Source organism: Athene noctua, chromosome 4, assembly GCF_965140245.1.
Source record: "Athene noctua chromosome 4, bAthNoc1.hap1.1, whole genome shotgun sequence".
Lineage (NCBI taxonomy): Eukaryota > Metazoa > Chordata > Aves > Strigiformes > Strigidae > Athene > Athene noctua.
In genome coordinates, this window is record NC_134040.1 from 37,441,730 (window position 1) to 37,459,513 (window position 17,784).

Genomic DNA, 17,784 nt, shown 5'->3' on the forward strand with positions numbered 1-17,784 from the left:
TTTTGGATAAAGTGGTCAACGTGTTCCCAGAGCAGTACTTTGGCAAAAAAGACGTTCAGACAGAATGCCTTCAAAGTAGCAAAGACCTAGCTTCTGACAAAACAAAACAAAAATTGGTAAAGCTCTGTTAAAATACTGTGTCCAATTCTGATACCTACACTTCAGAAATTATCGGAGTTCAAAGGATAGTATAGACATGACTGGAGAGCTGGAAATGTGAGTCTTAACTGACACACCTCATGAAGCAAGGTAGGCCACAGATGGAGGTGTGGGTTGTGGGCAGGCAGCTGCCTTACCTGGTACGCCAATGGTGCTTTATAAAGAGTAAAGTAATCAGTGTGATACCGAAGGGTAGTTAAATATAAGGTCTTGCCGGAAAATAGGCACCTGCTTTTTATCAACCTACAAGTTGTCCCTTTGCCATGGGAAGACTGGCAGAACCTCACAAAAGTCTGGCCTGAAAAAGCTGTCATTCATAGTGAGAGAAAAAGTAGTAAGTGGCATATTCAAGAAGAAATGTAATAATTGTAGGGGAGTACAAAAAAATATGTCTCAGAATATGAAACTGTTTTATTTAACCTTCCTTGGAAATGTAGGTTCCTCATCCAGACTGAAAGCTTGCAGTTTGTTTGTCCTGAATTTGACAGTCTTCCCAGGCAATGAAAATGTTCTGGGAAGAGAAAGAGACAACTGGGTATTATCTCTAAAGCTGATGCTTCCTGTCAGATATGCAAACATAAAAGAATTCAGTTGGAACAGATCTCCTGGTGGGTCGGTAGCTTTAGTAACAGCCTCTTGCTGAATATGGGTAAATCAGAGAGTCTCTGTTGAAAGCTGACAGAGGGTCAGGTTCTCCCTGCTGCCTTGCTCCATGCCACGCCTGAGACCATCCAAACACTGCTCTTCTGTTCCACCTCTGGTGTGCCAAGCTCCAAAACAAGCGTACCCAGAAGAAATGCCAAACATTTCCCTTAGAAGAATCACCACATTGGTAGGATTTAAAAAAAAAAAAAAAAAAAAAAAGTGAAATTTGTTCTTCTGCAAAGCAGCAAATCCAGAAATCTTCTGTCAGCATCCTTTTAATGAGGTGCAGATGCTTACCTAGCCTATGTAGTTAGGGCACGCTTTGTCCTCTCAAATTGCTTTCATACTGGTAAACACGCCCCACCTCTTGCTGCAGACTCCTGGGGCTTATTTGGGATTCTTTCTGATTCCTTCTCTCTCCTTGACCTTGAAATATTTTGTTTTCAGATTCTCTTGGGAGACATTTTGACATTGTCCTCCTGGGATAGTAAGCGATTATTCTGGTGGCCTAGTATGGAAGAGCTGCCCCAATCCTACAGAAATTAACTCTTTCCTATCAGGCAGGTCATGTTCCAATTTGGAGTAAAGACCTGACATGCCTTGAATCTTATACTTCATACAAAACATACATCTTGCAGCAGGCACGTAACACAAGCAGGACTCATGCATGCAACCCATACATTAATGACTCCTGAGACTAGACCCAGGAAGTATAAAATTATTCTGGGATGATAAAGGGCTTGAGAGTGACTAACCCTGGTCCTGCCTTTGAAGGATACTGTGATCCCAGCTGGGAGGTGGGGAATTGCAGGTAGCAGATGCAGTGATTTGATTACTTTTGCTCACAGACTTGCTGTACGACCCAAAGCAAGAATTACTTTGTGCTTCAGTTTGCTCAGCTGTAAAAGTGCTCATAATATGTACTTGCAGGAGCATGATAAAAGTGACATTAGTTTTGAATGCTTTGAGTTTCTTCAATAGGGGGTGTTATGGGCATATAAACACTAAGGTTTGTGGCACTTGAGTTGACCAGCCACTGAGAAATCTCACATACTTTCTTCCCCTACTTTCTGTTTCATCCCACATCACACCTAAAGCAATGCCCTCCAGTTTTTTAAAGCTTTAGTACTATTTATAAAATAAAACACTTCTCACAAAAATCTGAACACCCACCTCTCCATGTACAAATAAGGTATTGATTTATAGCAGTTGAAGCCTCTAAGCTTCTAGAACATATAATCATAGAACCACAGAATGGTTTGTGTTGAAAGGGACCTTAAAGACCATCTAGTCCCAACCCCCCTGCCATGGGCAGGGACACCTTCCACTAGCCCAGTGTCCTGGTTCAGCTAGGATAGAGTCAAGTTTTTCCCCAGCAGAGAGAGAGGGGGAAGGGATCTTCAGCCGGGTTATTCATACCATGCTGAGTCAGGTCCAGGGGCGGAACCTTTTTACTTTCGCTTCTGGTTTTGGGGGTTGCCATACACGTGGCGGGCTTGCTCCTTGACCATTTAGCGGTATTTCTCTGTATATCTTTTGTCTTGTTCGCTGTTATTGCTGTTTATTGTTATTATCACTGCTACTGTTGTTGTTCAGATTGTTCTATCACTCTGTTGTATTAAATTCCTTGTTACTTTAGCCGGGGTCTGTGCCTAACTTCCAGCCTGACCGGCTGCGGGTGGGGGAGGGGCAATGGCAATGTGCTCTCCGATTCCGGCAGGGGTTAAACCTGTACACCCAGGTTGCCCAAAGCCCCACCCAACCTGGCCTTGAACCCTTCCAGGGAGGGGGCAGCCACAGCTTCTCTGGACAACCTGTGCCAGGGCCTCACCACCCTCACAGGGAAGAATTTATTCCTTGTATCTAATCTAAATCTCCCCTCTTTTCTTCCAAAACTATTGCCCCTCATCCTATCCCTACACTCCCTGATAAAGAGTCCCTCCACACCTTTCCTGTAGCCCCTTTCAGCACTGGAAGGCTGCTCTAAGGTCTCCCCAGAGCCTTCTCTTCTCCAGGCTGAACAATCCCAACCCTCTCAGCCTGTCTTCATAAAGGAGGTGCTCCAGACTCCCAATCATTTTTGTGGCCTCTTCTGGACCTGCTACAACAGGCCCATGCTCTTCTTATGTTGTGGGCCCCAGAGCTGAAGCAGTACTCCAGACGGTGTCTAGGTGCTTCTCCATGCTAAGGTAAGTCCTCATGTAGGACCTATAATGCTGTTGTTCCAACCTGAACAATGTGTGCATTTCTCAAAGATCATTTTTGACATCCCAGTATTTTACCTTTTCTCCTAGTCAACTGAATGGCTATCCTGAACCACTAGCAAATGCTAGTTGGCTGAATCTAAAAAAGAGGTCCATTGTAAGGTCTTCTGGGGAATAAATGGTAAAATGTCTGCTTTATTAAATCTTTTTTCCTCCTTGAGTACTATTATTGTCTGTTAGTCTGATGATATTACACAGAACGGTTGCCCTTCTAGAATCATGTTTATTTCCTTCCCTGAGAGGTTTCTAGTATAGCATTATAAGCAATAACTGCTTAGTTTGTATTGATAAATGCTCCTGATTTCTTTAACGGGTTTTTTCAAAATTGAATGGCACATGTTGAGGTTTTAAATCTAATTATGTAGAGATCTTTAAACTGTCCTATTCAGTGTTAAAACCACACCAAGGTTCCAACCTGATACAGTTTTTTCAGCAAGGTATTATAAAACAAGCAGGAGCAATTATTTCTTTATTTCCATTGCAGATTTTTTTTTAAAATCCTGTTATAATTCACATGACTGGACAGAAGTTCTCTACTTTGTTCCCAGACTGCATGGTGAAAAAGAAACTTTTGAAACTTTGTAATGGAGCATTAAGGTCTGAAAAATTACACATAGACAAGCATTTTACACGAGGGATAAAAATATGTGATGGGCAGGCAGCAGAAAATATTTGCATTGGCTTCAACAAAAAGGTCAGCCGTGACAGCACAACTTTTTCATTATTGTGAAAGCAGACCAGGTTTCCATTTAAAATGCCTTGATACTATCTACAACACAGCAGTAAAAAGACACAATATAGCCTCGTTTTGAATGCCATTTACTTGAGTGATGACACTTTATTTCTTTCCAGTTTTATTCCAGTGTTCTAGAATGATTAATGGAAAATAAATAGGAAGGATGTTAGACATTAGGCTTTTGGTGTTCTTTGTGCCAGTAATATATGTCACCTACTTGCACCTAAAACTGACTAATTGGCACTAATAAGGTCTGGCAGCTGTTTTCAGTGCTTAAGAGTTTTCATGCAGAACTGTCTGTGCCTGCTGTTGAAGAGCAGGTTAGGAGTGGGAGGCAGGAGGAGTTCCGAGCCTCTGATAATGCTGTTTTCCTTCTTGAGGTCAACTGCACTCTTCACAAAGAAAATTAACTTCGTTGCTGGCTCTGACTGCGGCAGAGTATCATTTGGTTAGTCTTTCCTAAAATGTTGGTATGGCTTTAGTAGTTCTACTGCAGGTTGTTGGCAGTGACAACATCACTAGTACATAATGCCATGGGTACTCCTGCAACCACACATGAGCATTGACAAGCCTTGTGTGTGTGACATCCTGGCTTTACTCAAAAAAGCTACCAGGAATTTTTGCCACTAGTTTTAGCCAGTCTAGAATTTAACTTTCAATCTACTTGGCATGTGGGTTTGAACTAGAGCTGGTTTGAAAAAGAAAAAAAAAATCCTGAAATTTCTTCTCAAAACTGTAAGAAACTTGCTTGTTCAGAATTTTTCTTTAAAAATACTACCCCTAAAAAAGCCCCATCCAGTTAAAAGTGTGAGGGTATTATAACAATCATAAAATTCAAAATAATCTGATTCCATGATAACTTTGGAAAGGATGAAGCTCTTCTGCATTCCCATTCAGACTGCAGTCGCCTGCCTTAGCGACAATGACTAATATTCCCCATGGTGCCGTGGGACTGAGAGCAGTACTGTCAATTTTTAAGCATTCATCAGACGGTTACTTCCCTCTCCTGAACTCTTTACCTACACAGTAACAGCCGTGTGACCGCTACCTCAGGTGAAGAGTCATTTCCTCCATGTGGTGAGAACTGGGTACCAGCTCCATGCCACCACCAGTTGATGAAAGGCTAAACTCTACCGAAAAGCTACAGCCTGCCTATGAAAAGTTTGTGCTCAGAACACAGATTTAATATTTTCTTTGGGGTTTAATTTCCTCTTCTCAAACTCTTTAATAAACCAAAGATAAGTATCTGATCAGATAGTAACAGTTTTCTGACCAAAGGGAGGCCAGTGAGCCCAGTCCTTTCCTGACAAGTTGGAAATAACATAGCATTCATTGATGCAAGGGTACAAAATATATGTTATCTGTATATATTATTGTAAAAGGAACAAGCTTTAGAAAGCTCTTTTCTCTTAGGATATTATTAATAGCAGGAATAATAAATAAATATTGTTTTATAGGTTTAATTAATAGAGCAGAGGTGCTCTAGGAACAATACTGACAGTTCAATGCAGTATGCACAGGGGTTCTAGGAACAATGCTGACAGTTTAAGCAGCTTAGGCTAGTTAATGAAAAGCCAGACATAGATTAAGTATATGTTAAATAGAACATTTTGAGTCTTTTCTCAGAAGTCTAAAAGTGAATTATGATGAAGATTATTCAGAAGATAAGTAACCATAATGATCGAAGACTGCATCAGTGAGCAGTGGTGTCTGAAGAGGAGTTAGAACAGCATGATAAGAACTAGCCACAACTGTGGAATACAATGGACTTTTGAAATTGATGATGAATTGAGAGCTGAAAAATCACCAAATTCCTGGAAAATCACCAAAGACTCTTTGTATTGTATGTTAGATCATATATATAGAAGGTGCTTTTTGTTAGCTGTTGCCACTCACTGAGGTGATGGCCCAACTCTGAGTTGTTAATAAAGCCAGCCTAGAGGTACCCACAGTCTGGTAAAATACTTCAACAACTACTACACCCTCTGAGCGTGCTTGGCATACCTGCCAAATATAGTGGTTTATTTCAGGGCTTTTGGGGCCCTCAGAAATTCCCCCCAGCGCTGAGGGCAGTGCGGTCTTCAGCAGCAGAGGTGAACCTCAAACGTGGCGTTGGGCAGGGCAGAGAAGGGGCTGCCAGAAGGGGCGGTGGCAGGCGGGCAGCCCCACCGCCTCCGTGGATGGCTTCCTCCAAAGCCAGGGCCAGAGCCCTTTCTTCCCTTCAACCCCCAGTTTTACAAAGTTCCCTGAGCCATGGCAGGGAGCGGCCGGCTCTGTCGAGGCAGGTGGCTACAAAGGGGACGCAGCTACCTCCTCCCCGCTGAGCCTGCTACTGACTGTTACTGATTCGTTATTAATTTGAGCTGATGATTTTGGGTGATTTTGCTAAGGAATGATTAGGACTAATCAATTAAATGGAATCTCACAGATTACCAGTGTCATGTTTTAAGCAGTCATAGAGATGTTGTCTTTAAACAACCAGTTATGCTGCTAGACGAGGTACTATCGTTAGACTGTTCGGTAAGGATGATTTATTGCCCTGTAGACCAGGTGTTTTAAAAGCTGCATTGTGAAAGGGCCTCAAAGCATGTTAAAACTGCAAGTGAGCCAAAGTCCTTGAGTCAAGGATATGGGGGGGTCTTTCTTTTAGGTCAGTAGTCCGTGGTGGTCACACAAACAGCCCCCCGACTCATTTCAGACTGGTGGGACTAAGAAAACGAATTACGGGAATGATCCTGTTTATGCATGAGAACTTGATTAATATGTATATACTGTATCCTACATAGCCAGCGCGTTGCACGAGTTAGGGGTGCGTTGCCGGTGAGGCGGCTCCCCTGAGCACCCGGCCGTTAATAAAGGAGCGTCTGCTCACCTACGTCACACGTGTGTCCATAAATTCTTTTATCCCGTTTCGGTGACAACCCCGCAGAGCCACCCCAGCGGCGGGGACGGCCGGCCAGACACGGCCGGGGGCGGGGCGGGGCGGGACGGGGCGGGACCGGCCCTTGCAGCTGCCGCGCTGAGGGAGAGGCCGCCGTAGCCCCGCCCCCTTGCCCGGCGGCCCCGCCCCACCGTGCGCGCAGGTGCGCGGAGCGCGCGCGCCTCCCCCCAATCCCCTCTCCCGCCGGCCGGCAGCGCGAGCGGCGGCGCGCGGCGTGCGGGTGCCCGGCGGCTGCTGCCGGCTTTGTGCGGGCGCGCGGCGGGGCGCCACCGCCGCCCATGTCGCTGCTGCCTTCGGCGCTGCCGGCGCCGCCCCCGCCCCCGGCCGCCCCTCCGCGCCCGGCGGTGGGCGGGTAAGGCGGCGGCGGCGAGCCGCGGGGGTTGAGGGGGGGGGGGGGGTATGCGGTTGCCGCCCCTCCGCCCGCCGGTGCTCGCGGCGGCCGGGCATGGTGGCGACTGATGCGGTCGGTGCGTGCGTGAGTCACCGCGCCCCGCAGGCAGAGGCAGCCGGCCGGGCCGGCCTTTGTCTGCGCCGGGAGCATGTGGGTGAACCCCGAGGAGGTGCTGCTGGCCAACGCCCTGTGGGTGACGGAGCGCGCCAACCCCTACTTCATCCTCCAGAGGAGGAAGGGGCACGGAGGCGATGGCGGCGGCGGCGGACTGGCGGGTAAGGGCGGCGGCGGGGTCCCGGGGCGGGCGGGCGGGTGGGGTCGCGTTTCGCGCCGTCTCCCTCCGCGGCACGTCCGGGGTGAGGGGGGGGCGGTGTTGGGTCCCCGCCGGGCGGTCCGCGGGGCACCCTCCCCGCTCCTCGCCACCTTCGCGAACGGCCGGGGGGAGCTCGGCAGCCTCCCTGCCGCGGCCGAGGGCGGCGGCTGGGCCTGGCACGGCGCTGGGAGGCGGCGGGGCCTCGGGCCCCTCGGTGGCGATCAGGTGCGCGGCCCTGGGGAACACGCGAGCGCTTGTTTCCCTGGAGGTTTCCGAGCTGTGCGGGTCGTCACCGGTGTCCGATGGCCTCAGACGTCGGGGTGTGACTTGTCGCAGTTCTCGGAGGCTTTTCTGTTGGAATCTCGTAACACACATCGTTTAAAACAAGACCGAGTTGTGATTCACGAGCGCGTACTATGAGAGCAGATTTCCTTCGGCTCCTCCGTGTTCTTTGGGATGTCCTTGGAAAGCGTGTTTCCCGAATGCTTTGGTTTCAACTGCTGGCAACTGCAGAGGCTTTTGTAGATGTTTGGGTCATATGCATTTTGGTCTCCATAATACCGTGCATATACATCAATCGAGACCTTTCATCATTTTCAGGCAACGTATATGCGTTTCCATGAACTTGGAGATGCAGAACCTGATGGTGTTGCCACCGGTCTTTCTTGAATTGGCAGAAGATAGACAAACTCCTTCTCTGAAAAGCTTTGGTTTCTTCCTTACCCATTGAATCTCATCTGGTTCTTCAGGCTAACCAAAATAAGCATAGGGATTGCATCTATTTTCAAGGTCCTCTGGATGTTTACCAGGAGATTATGAGTTTTTTCAGCCTTTGAATACTCTGTGGACTTGCAAACAGTTTATAATCTAAACTAATGCGCCACTGTAAACTGTGTTTTCGTGTAGGCTCTTGAGATCTTCGGTCTTCTTTGGTGGTGTATGTGGAAAAGCCGCCTCAGTCTTGCATGGAATGTGACCAGCAGCCACTCCACCTCGGCTGTAGATTTTTTTTAATCTTTTGGATTGTGGACGGTGTTGTCAAATCCATATAAAGCATGTTCTTGCCTCAGAAGTTCACCCCTGCTGTATTTAATGCAAAATTCTTGGCAGTCTTACCTTTTAAGGATTACCCCCTGGCCTCTTAAGGATTTCTTCCTCTGTCTTAATGTAGGTGGTTTGAGAGGCATTCTTGTACCTTTCTGACTTTGTTGTCTCTGACTTAGAGATCGTTTGAGATACCCAGTGAATTTTCCAAACATTTCTTGGTTACTGGGGAAACATTTTGAGAATTTGGGGTTTTCTCTTCAACCTGTGCACAGTGCATGTGTATCTAAGCCTTCTTGCAGTTCTGTGTATAATAGTCTGATGATATCATTGTGTAGATGGAGACATTCCTTTTGAAAACTTAGTGCTTGAGTGGGAGTAGGATTCATAATTTTTTTTTCTTTGTGCAGGTCAGATAAGCTGGCAGCATTTGGTAGGAGTTCAGAATTCAGAAATAGTTCTTTGTTTCTGCTTTTTTTCCCCCTTGGAATTCAAGTTTTTGCGCACTGTATCCATTATTTTAGTATGCAGTCTGTATCATTAATGTGATTTAGAATGCAAATTTCTAGGCATATTTTGAAAACTGCTTTCCATATAGCTTTTATTAGTGTCTGTGTGTTGCCTGGAATTGCAGCTGCTGTGGTATTGAGGTAGTAGCAACAAGTAGCTAAAAATTTTCTAGGAGTTTTATTTGTTTGTATGGGGTGGGGCTGGGAAAAAGTATCTTTTTCAGTATGTTGGCAGGACCATAACTAAACAAACACCCATTACTAGCATGCAGAAAGTTATTAGTGCTGGCAGTATTTAAAGGGCTGTATGGGAACTTGTCAGACCTTGCCGTTTTAGCACATGGGTTTTTGACACAGAGGTTAATAGAAGGTGGGAGAGAAAGAAAGAGTGTCCATGTAGAGTGTCGAGGCCACTCCCAGCTTGGTAGGCACCGTAACAAGTGAAACATGGTTGTTTTTCATGGAAACATTGCAATTTTACACTGGTTGTTCTAACAGTTCTGGTCTGCCCACTGAGGGCCAAGGCAGGTGAAGGAAGCCAATGGGCTGTTCTTGATAAGCATTAAAAGTAAGGTATTGTGACCTAAATGATCCTGAGGGTTCAGAATAAATGAATTTGCTGGAACAGTAAATAAAGTACATCGTTTGCAGTAATGATAGCATTTAGGATGACCCTATGGAAGTTCTGTAGATGATAATGATGCAGCTCTTGTGACAGAGGTGGATGTTATCTGGTCAAAAGTAAAGAAACAATAAAAAAAAACCCTACCTTTTTGTGGGTTTTGGTTTATTGTGGCTTTTTTTTTTCTTAGTTGCCCTTTCTCTGGTGACATAATGCTGAAATTTGCTCAGATACAATCTAAAACGTTATCCACCTATGAATATGGTATATAATTTGGCCTAGTTGCTTTGTGGGAAGCCAAATTATGTGTCCTTGAAGTTGTCTAGAAATATTGTATATAAGAATTTTCACTGTGGTGGGAGTGGTCTGAATTTATATATGCAAGAGAGGATGTAAATACAGCTGTCGCTTTTTTTGTGATCTAATTTCTGCTGACTTGTACTCCCTCATTATTGACTCTTGAAGTCATTTGTCTTAAATTGTAGAATGACAATTGACTTTCAAATGGATGGGACTATGGACTTGATGACATGAGATGGCTTCACTATGTAACTTAAGCAGTGGTTGGGCAATACGAAGCACTGATTCTCTGGCATTGCCCTCAAACTTAGGTTTGCTGTGAAACTAACCAGTCAGCAAACTGGTCAGGGTTAAGTGTAATGATCTTCTCTCCATTCTCATCCATATGTCAAGCTTCAAAGAACTTTAATTGGGGCTGCACTGTAATGTGGTTGTGTTGGCATGGCTGAAGGAAGAGATAGAGTACTTTCCCATGGGTGAATGAGAGTGAGGGGGGGAAGGCTGGGGACAGATGTCTTCAGAACGGCCTCTTCGCTGTGCCTGGATGTTGTGAATGAAAATGTGGCCAAAGGCTGACGAGTACCCTCTAAGAGGCTGCCAGGGTCTCGGTGTTACCTGTCCTCCACCACTCACACACTACCATCCTATAGATGGTAGTTACCATCACCAGAACAAAGTCCTTTTAGATATTTTGACACATCTCAGTCTAAAACCAAGTAATTTATATAGCCTTGAGGGTGGTGAAAGTAATTCTCCCTGGCTTTATGTTGAAGCAGAAGAGCAGTACTTGTGTTTATCTGTTCTCCTGGATCCACTCTGAGTGCAGCAACCCTTTGAAGGAAAAAGAGTTTTAGTCACTTTGGGGGAAGGGGTGAAAAGTCAGCCCTTTCTAAAGCACCGATTTTCTACACTTGACCCCAATTTATGTAACTTGAACAGAGAAAGCTGTCTTATTCAAATACTCATTTGGACATTGGAGACATTTTCTGTACTTATTTTAATATTGGATTGTAACAAGTTAGAAGCGTGAACTTCTTGTTATGCATTAGGGCAGTGTCTAATTAGTGAATCCCTAAAAGTCATCTCGTCTGACAAAATGTATCCGATTAATAGTTTACTTAAGAGATGCAGCTTTTCTACTAAACAGTGTGGATCCATTTTTATATTGAACTAAGGTGATTGTTGTCTATGTCAGTACCAGTCACATCATTGTGACTTTCCTTTGTAAGCATGCCTTAACTGAAGGGTTGTTTGGGTTTTGTTTTCCTTCTTAACAAAAGGGAAATGGGAAAGACTTGTAAATAGGATTTTAAATTGGATTTTCATAGCTGTTCTGCAAACTCGTGTTATCTTGCATCACTGCATTAATCTTCCAGGACAAGACCAAAATATGTACTTTTCTGCTTTAAAAGTATTTGATGGTTGATGAGCTTTCTCCATAATGAAATTGTTACGTGCCTAGCATGTAATTCCATGCCTCTATTTTGCTTCTGTGTGACCCTCACTCAAGAGTTTCATCTTACTTTTTCCCCTGTTGGTGAACAAAAGGATTTTCTTTATTCTTACTGGTTTTCTCAGAGGTGACAGATGTTTTTAACCCTCTCTTCTTCATACCTATTCTGCTTCCTGCTTGTCAGCTCCCTTCCTCGGGCAGCCTGGTGGTTTGGCCTGTGTGACACACTGCCTTCTCCAGAGGGATCCAGCGTGTTGCACGGCAGCCTGCATCAGCTGAAGCAGAGGCATTTGGAGAGAACATAAACCTAGATCTCTCCCATCATTTGGGTGCTGTGCCCTGTATCACTGTATTGCTTCTATGGATATAAGGATCTTGAACTTGTCATGAAGTTTATCAATGACTAAAAGCCTCATGATTTTGTGTTATTAAGTATACCTTGCATTCTGATGTAACTGGTAGGTTAAAAAGTGTCTGTAACTGCTTTTTTTTCTGCTATACCGTGGTAATGCTTGCCAAACTCTCATTTGGAAACAATATTGCAGGGAATTAGCACGGCTAATAGTTGAGGGCAGAGTAATGTATTCACTTAGAGTTTACAGGAAAAGATTGAGGGTGTGGTACGATTAGCCAGTGACTGCTGTGCTGCTTCTGCATGTGTAGGTTTGTGTGTGGAGATGAAATTCTAACTAACTTAGTTTAAAATATTGTAAGATCTCTTTGAATCCCAAGGCAAGTGAATTGTTCTTAGTTTGCAAGAACTGTTTTTAGGAATGAGTTATTTTGCACATAGGGTATTTATGCTTACAGCTGAGACAGTGCATGTGTGAGAGATTCAGTACAAGTTTGTAAGTCCATGAGATGTTGCCAAAGATGATTCACATGCTTAAGCAGAAGAGAGCAGATGGAAATTTGCTGACTTCTGATGATAAAAGAAGTTGATGAAGTACTGTCTTTCTCCCTAGATACTTTTGCAGAAGGGGTTATCATGTAATTTCCACACTGGAAAGGCAGAAAGGAGAAGTTCTGAGTTCGGCTGGCTGATGCAAGCCTTCAATGTCAAATCTAATAGAATTTTTAATATTGTGACAGTATTCTAACTCAGAACACTTTTCTGCAGCGTTGCTGGATGACGCAATTAGTGGCTCAAATTTGGAGATAAGATTCTATCTTTGCTCTTGACCTCTCAATGCAGAGGGTTGAGGAAGAGGTTGCTTGAAAGCCTGCTTATACTTAAGATTTAGAAAAGCTTTTGGCCGGTATATCATCTGCCTGATGAAGGGATGGTACATGCTTTAACAAACTCAACACTTCCTGTCCTTGTTGAATCAAGCAGTTAGGATTTTGCATGTCAAACTTAAGTAGAAAGCATGTGCTTTCTGATACTTGAAATATAGCATTTATCAACATGTGTGCAAATAGCATAACAGACATGAGTGATCAGCCTATCCATCCACTTTCCATGTTCATTTTGGCTCAGGGGGTGGAAGCTTGTCTCTTCCGCTGTACTCTGTCATGTGGTGTTACACCAAATCTGGTCTGATGCTGCCAAGCTTCTCCTTAGGATCTGCTGTGAGGGTGTTTTGCTTCTTCACACTAGTAGATTTCCACTTCAGGAGGACATGCAGGTGTACAGGGTTGAGCTGCTGTTTGATTCTCCTGATTGACTCACCAGTCTTTCTGTTGCATTCCCTGATGCTTTCATGGGTGCTTAATTGGAAGGTGTTTCATTTCCTGCCTAATCTTCCCTTGATTCCGGTTCTTGCAGTGTTTGCACAAATACAGTGCTCGAGATGTTGCTCGGTGTAGTTCTGGTTTTTGTGCTGTAATGCTTCTTGGTTAAAGACTGTCCTTGATGTTACTTATCTTTTACACTGAGTACTGTGACCCATCAAGGTCTCTGAGTTAAGCTCTCATTTGCCATTTTTGCCTTCTGACATAATGTTACTGCTTGACATGTGGAATTTCGGTATGGCCTGCTATTTCTGCTGAGATCTCTGTTTGTATGAAACCCTGTTGGAAATGGCACACAGGATCCCAACACAGTAAGCAATAAACGTCTAGGCCTCTGTCATTTTCTGCATTACACCAGAGTTTCTATTGCTTACTGGGTTTTTAGAATTACTGTCTGGTCCCACACTGAAAGGTATAGAGAAAGTAGCACTTCTTCACATCAGTTTCCATGTTTCCATCACTCCACTGTCCATTATACATCCTTATAAAAATATATCCTGTTTTGCAGGGCGTTGGGTCCTTGACAGTTTCAGTTAGAATTCTTTAAAATTAAAAAGGTTCCACAAGATATGCCAGTATATATTCTCAAATAGTTTTGGAAGTTAATTAAAACATATGTATTCTCATATTTGTAAATATTTGGTATAGGCAGAATCCATTCAGCTTTCTCTATTATTCTCTAAGATTTGTGACCTCTACTTCCTGTTATTCTTCCTAGTATCACACTGCGTTTGGCTTTTTCCTGTAACAGACATGAGTTGTTGCTGCCACTGACTTTGCTAAAGTATGGAAATACAAGGTGTATGAAGGGTGGTAAGCATTTTACAGAAATCTTGCCTTTCTTTAGCTCTTTGATCACTAATCATACTTCTGATGTCTGATCAATGTTGATATTCAGTAATCTACATTTTTGCTTTGCCTTTAAATTTGGTGCTGAGATAGGCTTAGGTTGTGGAGGACTTCTTCAAAATCTCTTCATTTGCTTTTTTTTTTTTTCAAAAGAAAGGCTGTAATTATTTTCTAGGCTCAATTTCCAATTGTTTTTTTTCTTTTTTCTGAAGTTTCCAGATAGAGGTGCATGAATCTGTGCTACAGCAGCAGTCTTAGTTTCAGCTAGTAAGTTCTTAATGTGTTTTTGGTTCTTTCCCCACAGTCCTGTCTTGCACTTCCCCTCTGTGTTTTCCAGTATTTTATTAGACAAAGCTCTTGAGATTTTCTGTTCAGAATTGTTCCTTTCCCTGGTAAAGTGCCTCCTCCGATAGCTTGTTGAAATCTGATCTATCTGCAGGTATTCATTCAGAAGAGTTAGAATTTGAGTAATGTTTTTCTGAAACTATTTCTTCAGATTTAGCTTGTATTTGACCATGCTGTGCTTTAGGACAGTTCCTTAGTTCCAGCTAAGTTGACTGTGCACACTTCAGTTCTCAATTTGTGCCACTGATTTGGTTGGTTAGATTGAGTTTACAGTTGTTTTTCTTAGTTTAGTGGTGGTTGGGCTTTGTTTTGTTGGGGTTTTTTTCTTCAGTTGTTCATACTTACTTGGTTTATTCTTTAGTCTTATATAGTTTATCTGAATCTTGGTGCTGATGTTGATTTAAATTTTGCTCTTGGATGAAATCTATTTAATTTGCTTATGCTACTCTGAGAGAATGGGATACTTAAAAAAAAAGTTTTGAGTGAAATTCAGTTACTTCCCTGCTGTTTTGGTCAATGGTACTTGATTGTGCTTTTCCTAGGTCTTTTGGTTTGTTTGTGATTTTTTTTTTTTTTATGAACTTATGAATAAATGTTTATATCATACCTTGAAGGCATTTGTTAACTCCATCCGTATTCTTGCCTTTTTTCCGTTGTTTCATGTAGTCTGGTGTGATTGACATGTAGTGTAAAATTTGTTTTCTTCAGTTGTGTGAGATAATTTCTTTGGGTTTTTGTCCAAATTTCAATTTCCTCTGTGTTGTAAGCCTTCACAGACCTGTAACTGTCTGTCATGTCCTGTCAGTGCTCATCTCTCTACTGAGCCTTTTCCTACTTCTGCTAGGTTTTTGTTTCAGGTCAAGTCTAGGGGGTTTGTGTCTGGGAACTTATTGTTTGGATGTATTATTGTGTGAGTTTCTGTGCCCAGACATTTCATCATCTGCAAAGTGGGCCTCAGTGGAAATAAAGGCAATTCTTTTGCTCTGTGTATACATATCTATATATAGTGATATAGATTGGTATCCACATTCTGGTTTCCCCTCTGAAGAGAAAAACAGCAGTTTTACAACCCTAAAATATTTTAAATGTTGCTTAGTAGATAACACTGACAAATGTGGTTATATCTTACAATGATTAGAGCCCTTCAGCTTTCAGGTGAAGTTACAAAGAGTTGTAAAAGCTGAAAAGTCTGAACGCACACAGATTAGGTTAAGATACAGGTTTTTGCAGGGATGGTCATGAGTTGTTCCAATACCTTGACAAGTAGTGTGGTAGATGTTCTATTGCTGATTGCTTTTAAGATAAGATATTTGGAAGATAATCTAATTCAATCATAATTGTTAAACTTGAAGGATGGATGAAAGCTTTAGCCTTTGTTACTGCTTTATCCTGCAGTAGTCAAGCCAGATCATCCTGTTGGCCCTCTGTCCTGATTTTGGCTGGGATAGAGTTAATTTTCTTCCTAGTAGCTGATGCAGTGCTGTGTTTTGGATTTAGTGGGAGATTAATGTTGGTAACACACTGCTGTTTTAGTTGCTAAGTAGTGCTTTATCCTAAATTAGGGATTTTTCAGTTTCCCATGCCCTGCCAGCGGGCAGGTGCACGAGAAGCTGGGAGGGAGCACAGCCAGGACAGCTGACCTGAGCTAGCCAGAGGGCTATTCTGTACCACAGAACATCATGCCCAGTCTATAAACTGGGGGGGGGTGTCGCTGCTCAGGCATCAGTCAGAGGCTGGTGAGCAATTTTGTTGTGCATCACTTGTCTTTGCTTGAGTTTTATTGCTCTCTCTTTCTTATTATATTCCTTTTCATTACTATTGTTAGTATATTTTATTTTAATTATGAAACCATTCTTATCTCAACCCATGAGTTTTACTTTATTGTTGTTTTTCTCCCCATCCCACTGGGAGCGGGGAGGAGTGAGCGAGTGGCTGCGTGGTGCTTAGCTGCTGGCTGGGGTTAAACCATGACACCCTTCCTGAGCTTTTTTTTTAAAGATTACTGGCTAGGTTTCCAATCCTCTCTCATTTGTATTCATCAGCCTGAAGACAGAAAAAGCAAGTACTGTTTTTGCTGCTTGTCTTGCTAAATGTCAGTAGAGTGACAGTGCTTCGTCAAACTGTTTCACTGAACATGATTGGAAACTTGTGTGCGAAGAAAGCTGCGGCTGGGCAATTAGTGCTCTGTAAAACTGCATTGGTAGAAACAGAGCAACAGATGCAGGTCTTGGTGAAGACTTAACAAATCTTAGGACTTAATTTCAGTGGCAGAATTTGTTTTTCTTAATACCACCTTACATGTCCATATAAGCCCATGCTATATAACCCACATAGGAAGACGGTTATCAAATAAGTATTTAGAGGTTATTTTGCTTTCATTTATATGAACAAACACCTATAAAATAACACTGTATAACCCTTCATAAAGTTCTAAGGGTGGTGCTCATGTTGAGGAGGTTACTTTCATACTTTAGTGGATACTATTACCAGGATTGGAAGTTTAACACTGTAATTATTTTTGAGTGGTGTATAATATTTACTATTCATTTAGGCTTTCCCATGAAATGAAATCAAATAGAATTGACCTTCCCCTTTAAAAGGGTTTGTCCATAGTATTACCCATGGAGTTCAGATTGTTACTGTAGGTTGAGTTTTGACAAGGGAAGTAATTGGATGACCTCATCCTGTAATAACAAATGAGAGCACGAATCACATAAACACATGGGCTGCCCTGAGAAAGAATAGAAGAGTAATGATTCATTATCATTACTAGGAAAAACAATAGCTTGTACTGTATAGTTTAGCTGTGGTTTGTTATTGTTTTTATAATCCAGTAAGTAACACTTAAGGAAGAGTTTATTCAGTGTCCATGAAATGAATATAAAACTGAATGCTTAGGGTGCAAATACAATTTAAGTCAACTCTATTGATTGAGGCTTTCTCAGAAGTCAGCTGACACCTGCAAGCCAAATAGGTCCCTTGGATGTTTCAGGTTTATGACTGGAGCTCATTATTTGTCCATCTAACTTTAGTGGAAAGAGAATGGGCCATCAGTGCACTTCAAATATTGGGAGCCGTTTAAGCAGTATGTGTTTCATTCAGGGTTGGAATGTCACGAAGCCTGTTTTGAAAAATTCTTACTAATGACACATGTGACACTGCAAGTTTGCCTAGTTGCAGTGCTGAGCTCATACACAAATAGGCCGCTGACATCCACGGGACTATTTGAGTGATAGCTCATGAGCATGACTCCAGGAGTCACAGTCTGACCTGTATTAAATCTTAACTCTTTTGGAGGGAGTACTTCTCTGTTTGCTCTATGTGCTAAAAAGATGTATGCTGTTTGCTTAGGCATTTTTAAGATTAAAAAAAAATCTCAACAGAAGGTGTCTTGAAAGACACTTTGAAAGGCTGCAGATTGTATTAGTGGAGAGCTGAGAGAAGGCTGTGGCAGGGCAGGGCTCTGCCCTCAGGACCCA

At 42.9% G+C, this 17,784-nt stretch overlaps 1 protein-coding gene across 5 annotated transcripts in view; it reads left to right on the top strand.

Moving 5' to 3' along the window:
- Positions 1-7,139: 7,139 nt before the first annotated feature.
- The window catches only part of TBC1D9 (TBC1 domain family member 9), a 56,265-nt gene continuing 45,620 nt past the window's right edge, over positions 7,140-17,784 (top strand). For all 5 annotated transcript variants that reach the window (XM_074905044.1, XM_074905041.1, XM_074905043.1 and 2 more), the window contains exon 1: positions 7,140-7,411. In XM_074905044.1, coding sequence (XP_074761145.1) covers positions 7,285-7,411 — 127 coding nt within the window. In that variant the 5' untranslated portion in view covers positions 7,140-7,284. The remainder of the gene's footprint in view (positions 7,412-17,784) is intronic.